Source organism: Acyrthosiphon pisum, chromosome A1 (genome assembly GCF_005508785.2).
Source record: "Acyrthosiphon pisum isolate AL4f chromosome A1, pea_aphid_22Mar2018_4r6ur, whole genome shotgun sequence".
In the NCBI taxonomy this organism is placed as follows: Eukaryota; Metazoa; Arthropoda; class Insecta; order Hemiptera; family Aphididae; genus Acyrthosiphon; species Acyrthosiphon pisum.
The window spans coordinates 125,205,371-125,212,800 of record NC_042494.1 but is presented as its reverse complement, the minus strand read 5'-3'; the positions used below and the strand labels follow the sequence as shown (position 1 = coordinate 125,212,800).

The following is a 7,430-nucleotide window of genomic DNA, read 5'->3' as shown; positions in this document are numbered from 1 at the left end:
TTATTTCGTTATAAGTTATACGTGTAGGTCTACCTTCGTAATTTTAATAAAGTATTGAATTGTCATTGTTATCATGTATCGTCCATCTATGATGTAATGATGTATTTGAAACTAATCTATATGTAATACATTTATATTAAAATAAAATTAAATGAACTTTATCGATTAACTTTGAGTTAACAACACACACGTAATCATCGTTACTAAATAAATCCTATATAGGTAGATTAGAGTCTTTGTGCTAACAATATACGATATGACATTTGAATTGGTAGGTTTGTAAGAGGCGAGAACATTATAATTGTAAAATAATATAATTTCTTTCATGATAAAATACAATAACAAATAAATATATTTCTTTTGAAACGTAATAAGTGGAGGGGAATAGGAGAAACCAGCCTAGACGGTTCTAATGTCAACCATAGTAAAAAGTCAATCTGTACGTTGTAGACACACGTCGAAGCAACTGAATAATAGTGATCTACTCCAACAAAATTAATTTATACCACATACGTTTTTTAATAATAATATATTATTTAAACAATTTTTATCTTATTTTAATTCAGTGTTTAGTTTTAAATTTTAATCACCTTTGATAATGCAGTTTTTATATTATTGTTTGGTAAGTAATTTTTTTTTTTATCCAAAATTAAATGAATATTTGTCGTACAAAATAATATTGGCCATATTATTAGTATATGTAGTTTGTGTATGGCATGCAAATGTTTTATAGTAGTTTAGTATATATATTTATAATATTTATAATATCCATATGAAAAAGTTTATGTCTTTCATTTTTTAATGCTGTAAAAATAAACATAAGTATACTTATACTTGTTTGTATACAATATAATACATTGTTTCTGTATTAAAATTCCTATAAACTATAATACCAAACTGGGATGATTTATTAAATTGACTCGTTCAGCGTTTCTTTTATAAAAAATACATTATAGGTACTCATAATATAGGATATTATTTTTAACGTTCCATAGGTATTAATTATTAAGTACAATTTTTATTATTTTAATAAGCTTGGTAAAATTCATTATGGTCTTAACAATTATTCAGCGTTATTTTAACATATTTTAGGTTAAAAAAAATACATACATGTATATGATTGATTAAATTATAACAAAAAGTATTATTATTTTATTTTAATTTGGGGACAGCTATATAGTACGTATTTATAGCATCTGATATCGAAATTAAACATAAATATTAGTTTATTGTCAACATGACATGGTCAAAAAGTTTTATCAATGTGATTTGAAAATTAAATATCAATGTAATACACTAGTGTGAAAATATTGTTTTAGACGAGAATGAAAAAAAATTTGTACTTTGGTATTAGTGTGTACGAATTTGTTGGCGTCATTAAAATCTCTAAATGCCAATCCCTATTATACTACTAAAATTATTATTTTTATAAAGTTATAAATATTTTTAATTTTATCCGTTAATATCAGGTATATCGTGTAGATTCAACTAAATTTCGCGTGTTGGTTGTATCTTACTCTACAGTTGTTTACAATTTACATTTAAAAATTTAAAACTAATACTTAGTTTTAAAATGGGTACATAAGATGCAACATTCACGAATTCAGAGGTGATTTTCAAACTCGTCTAATATTGTCCTTCCCTATTCCATCATACACGATACACGTAGATACAACTGATACATATTATATGTTATATATTTGTTCACACCAGATATGATATATATAATATATTTTATATATTATAAATCCGTTGTTTTTTGTCATTTTGTCACATTGATGGCACTTTCCCTCGCGTATCGGCCCAATATTAGTGACGGTTTCCAGTTGAAAAGAACACGGCGGGGACATGTAGGGAAAAACGCACTAGGTAATCAACGGACAATAAAGAAAAGTAACATAATGTTATATGTTTTCTTGGCCTCATTTTCTTTTTGATCCGCTCGGGCATGTGGATACTGTTGCGCAATCAAAAACAAAACGAAAACATATAATAATATAAATCACAAAAAAATCACAAAAAAATACATTAACAATAACGTTGGTCGCGTTGATCTCATAAGGTACCCGCCGCGGCCGTTGTTCAGATGTCATGTTTAATGAAAATCAAACGCATGTATACTTTTACAGGTGTTCCTCTCGACCGTATCCGTCGCGGTATTATTCGAAGTCAAAAAGATATACGTCATCGAACGCGATTTCAAGACAGGTATAACTAAACACATTATATATTATTTTTTTATTGTGCATAATCATTATCACTGTGTGTCATAGGTAATTACATAATAAGTACGTTATAATATATTATTATAATTTATAGTTCAATATTGCTAGTAATAATAATATGATCCATATAGTTACAGCCTGAAACTTGCAAGGTATATTTAAATTGTATTTTATTGCAATATAGTATGTATAGTAATTAGTAGATGTATATATAATGGGAGTTATACGAAATGCATACCTATACCTAGGTAGGTGTTATCGATGACACAAACTTTGGATTTTTTTGTTATTTAATGACCTGCAGACGTTAATATAATATTATGTTTATCGTTGAAAAGTATTTGCACACACGATATGAATATTATGATTTATGTTAAATGTTTGATATAAAAAAACAAAAAAACAACGAACCTATATTTTAACTGCACCGATTAACTTTAATCAATGTAAATTATATATATGTATATATAGGTATACAATGATAAACGGTTAAATCAATGTATAAAATATTTCAAAAAATCTCGTACGTTATTTTACCTGTACACAAACCAGAAACCCCAGAAGCTATAAAATTCGGTCGAATACAATGACCGTCTGCAAAATATAGCTATGCGAACGACTGACGAGCAATAAAATCCGACGGTTCACGTTTATGGGGTAGTTAAAAATATTGTGTTGTATAATACAATGTCCGGTTATTATTGCGTATACTGCAGTAACGGCCGTGGCTGTTTTCGCAACGTAAAATAGCGTATATATATAATAAACTATGTAAGTCATACGTATGTACAGGCACGAATTCGCGAATTATGTCCATCACTTCGACTATAATATATAGAGCACGTTCTGCGATTTATTGTATACACTATTATACGTAATACAACAATATAAAGATAAGTCGGTTTGTATATTGCAAGCTATGATAATATCGTTTCTCGATGGTATAATATTATAATAATAATATATGTTATATAGGTGAATTATTTTTATACTGTAACTATTGTAATAATAAGAAATATCCGATCAAAATATATACTAGTGTAGGTTGCGGTGTTTCAGAGTTGCGGTCAAAGTCAAAAAATATGTAGGTATACTACCAAGTTGCGGTCGCCCAATTTCGAGTCATACGAATGGCGGTCACTATAGGTAGAAGCTGAATATTGTAACGACCTAGGTTGTAAAGTAAATCCCTGAAATAATATATTTTAACTTCTCACGTACGTAAGTACCTATGAAGTTAAATTAAGTTAAAAATTCAGTTTTTAGTTGACATCTTGATGACCAAAATAGTACGTACACAAATAAATTAAAAAAATTTACATTAAAAAAAATTAAATTAATAAAGAATATTAAAAATTCTATGAGTACAATTTATTAATATAATATGATATATGTCGATGTCGACTTCGTGCATACCAACTCGTCAATTCTACCGGTTTCACAGTCTTCATCTTGTTTTGTTGTACCTACTAAAAAATGTTATTTGCGGGTCGAAGTTTTTTTATACCACGAGCACGTGAACTGTTAATTTAAAAATATTTGTCGACTTAGACTTTATATATGCGACTTCAAGAACTGTTTAGGTATTCAGATAAGAGTGGTAAAAACTAAAATGTGCTGTTGAGCTTTAACTTTAATGTGAAAACGTTAATAAGCAGGTCATTCGTATAATAGAATAATCAGCCCATATAGGATGGTGATCGCGATCATATCACAATATTATGTTTACTGCGTTTGGGCATCTAGTCTTAAGAGGCTTAAAGGCAGATGTTTGTCTTACATTATCCATATCTAAAAACACGCACGACGTACCACATGACACTTTAGAATGTGTTCTATTTCCAACTAGTAAAACAAAACAAATTCCGAAAACATATTTGAACTTTTCGTCAATTCTACTTGAGAGTTGAGATCGAATTCCTCAAATTTTCGATTTTATTCTCTTAGACCCTACAGTAAACGTATTATATTAGAAAGTATATATTAACATTTTAGGAGAAAAAAAGTTCAAAATGTGGGAAAGTTAATCACAAGTATACTTTACGAAAAATCTACTATACTATAAAGTTTTTTCCTCCTTAATTGTACCATTGACCCCTCTCGGATCTCACCAACATGGTTTTGTACTTTTTTTACTCATTCCTTCTAGTAATTTTTATTTTAGAAAATTAAGTACCAATATTGGATTGTCTTTTTTTCACACGTGCAACATAGTAAAAACTACCTACTATAATTTCGCGTCCGGTGTAGTGAAACGATTAAAATTATAAAAATGGATTTGTATCCAAACTACAAAGTGAGGCGTGCGCGTGATGTCGAGCAGACCACTTTTTTCAATTTAATTTTTAATTAATAAATTATATTTTTAACAATATTGTCGAACTTTCAAATGAAATTTTTGGAAATTATGGAGTGAATTCAAAAAGGTAGCTTAGATCAGATGTACACTATTCATGTTGAATTCAAATCTGTTATTATAATATTTATATATTAAATCACTAAATCGATCTGATGGATGGTGCAAAATGGGTGTTTTTACTATGTTGCATGTGTAAAAGACAGCAAAGACAAAACACAAAATATATTAAATTCCGGTACTCAATGCCTTTAATTTTTTTTGTAATAACTAGAAATAAATTAATATACACATACGCCGTTAATATTACACTTAACGTACGTTAACAGGTCTGTTAAGAGCTCGCCGGCAAAACGTACCAGTGCAGTCACACACCGTAGCCCGGATCGGAGGCCTGCAGGACCATCACCATCATCAGCAAAATATGTTCACGGGGGCAGCTGTGTCACCGCCACCACTGCAATCGGTGCCGACGGGTGGCCAGCTGCAACAGCCGACGGACTTGGCGTCCACAGTAGACCTGACCGCAGACAACCGGGAGCCTATCGATTATCTGACGCCGCCGCCGAACGCCGACTTTCAGTTCCTGCAGCAAAACTTTCCAGCCGGCGAATCGACGACACAGAACCGGCCGGAATCACATGTCCACAACGTACAGGCACCGCCGCCACCACCGCTCGTACCATTGACCGCACAGTCGGCGCCCGTGGCGGTGCACACGTCACCATTCACACCCAGCGGGGGAGCCGGTGGCGGCGGTGGTTTTCCCTCGGCACAGGCTCAACCACCACCTTCACACGGGACATCACTCAGTTCGCTCGCAGTGCAGACGTCCTCTCCTAGTAACCAGGTGCACAGCCTGACGTTCGCCAACCCACCACTGGAACAGTTCACTCCATACACGCCGTCGCTGCAGGTGAATAACGATCCCACGGCCAACCAGCAGCAGCAGCAACAAAACGGTGGTCGCTGGGAACTGGGATTTGATGCTAGCGAGATACTCACGCCCCCGTTCTTGGGCGGCCCAGAACAGCCGTCCAGCGGCAGTGGTCAGACATTATTCCAGCAAGATTTTGGCCAAGAGACAGCGAGTTCGGTGCGCAACAACAAACAGTACCCTGCGAACAGTGGCGGATCTCTGTTCTTCGGTGGAGGCGGAAGTGGCGGAGGAAGTGGTTTCGATGCCTCTACTGCGACCAACACCAAGTTCACGCCACTAGACGCCGTCATACGGCCGTCGTCGTCCAACAAAAATGTGTACTGGGGTACGCCGAAGACCGCTCAACAACAGCCGCTCAGGCCGCCACCCTCGTTCGCCGAACCGAATGCCTTCCGGTTCAACAATAACAACCATTTTCACCAACTGCACAATAATCATAACCCACACCATCACCACCAGTACGTGGACGCGTTCCAGATGCCGTTCACGGGGCAGTTTGACGGGCCGCTGTCGCAGGGCACAGTCGCCGATCACGTGGTGCACAGTTCGTTCAGGATCAAACGACAACTCCGGGACGCCGGACCCCCGACACCGGAAGGGCGATCGGACTCGGCCGACCGCCGTGGTGACGATGATCGCTTCGGTGACCGGAAACCCGTTTACAGTTTCGTCAAGACGGACAGAAACGGAAATTTCAAATGGAGCGTCAGACACGGTTACTAATACAGTAATACCCATATAATATAGGCCACCAACGCCACGCCCGCTCAATCGTTACGATTACTTATATTATATAATATTATAATGTCGTATGTTATACACAACGCGTTCCGTGTAATTATTTTGTATTAAACGTATTTAAAATGAAAACAAAAACAATTTTCACATTAAAATAATGAAAAAAAAAAACTTGCGATTCACTTAATATTATTCTCCTGTTACGCGTCAGTGTAACAATTACTAATAAGCAGTGTTGAGAAAGTTCCTTTTAAAAAGGAACTCGTTCCCATTCCTCGTTCCTGTTTCAAAAAAGGAACGCGTTCCCGTTCCTTTACATTTTTTTACGATCTGAGTGGTTGTCAATGGTGTTTTTTGCGGACAACGTTTAAAGAAATAATCAACTAATTTTTATATGTATATTTTTTTTTATTAGCCTCTAGTAAAAACTATGATGGCTCAACGATTATAATAGATATACATATACATTATACATGATAATATTGATAATTAACGATATAAAGAGGAATATTATATAAAATAAAATAATGATTATTATTACTCGAAATGTCGGTGCGGTATACAACCAATTAAATTATAATGATAGTGAATAAAATAAAATTACGAATAATATAATATTAAAAACATGATAAATACCTAGGTGTATTAAGATAGGTTATAATGAGGATAATTTAACGTTACTAACTATGGAGATAAGGAAACTTTGGGGATTAGTGCGTTAAGAACTGAGGAGAGGAGAGTAATTAGTGGACTGATTAGAGAGTTGAGGTTAGTAATAAAATTAGATAGTATGACGGAAATGTGATCTGTGGATGATTCTTGAACCCTGGTGGCTTCGACGTAAGATTTCGGACTGGGATGATGGTTTGACTCTGAAACTTTGGTTGGAGGTGCTTTTGAAGGTCTTATTTTTTTTTTTAGCTTTTTTGAAAACTGAGCATCCCCTGAAGTTTTCGGTATGGTCCCCGGAGCAAAGTGCACACTTGGCAGGACTTTTCGGGTCCTTGGTGCACTCGTTGATATAATGTTCCGCACCACATTTTACGCAGCGGGAAGCGTGGTTGCAATAGTTTTGCGTATGGCCAAACGCTTGGCATTTATGACATTGTGAGAGGCTATGGCTCTTTTTGTGGGGTTTTTCGATAGCCACTTTGGTATTAAGGAACGACTA

At 34.7% G+C, this 7,430-nt stretch overlaps 1 protein-coding gene across 1 annotated transcript; it reads left to right on the top strand.

The window, feature by feature from the left end:
• Positions 1 to 276: 276 nt before the first annotated feature.
• LOC100575100 (forkhead box protein C1-like) lies at positions 277 to 6,470 on the top strand. Its single transcript, XM_003240513.4, has 3 exons — positions 277 to 622; positions 2,130 to 2,208; positions 4,911 to 6,470. Exons 1-3 carry the CDS (start codon positions 599 to 601, stop codon positions 6,242 to 6,244), a joined length of 1,437 nt encoding a protein of 478 aa, XP_003240561.1. The 5' UTR covers positions 277 to 598; the 3' UTR covers positions 6,245 to 6,470.
• The last annotated feature ends 960 nt before the right edge of the window (positions 6,471 to 7,430 follow it).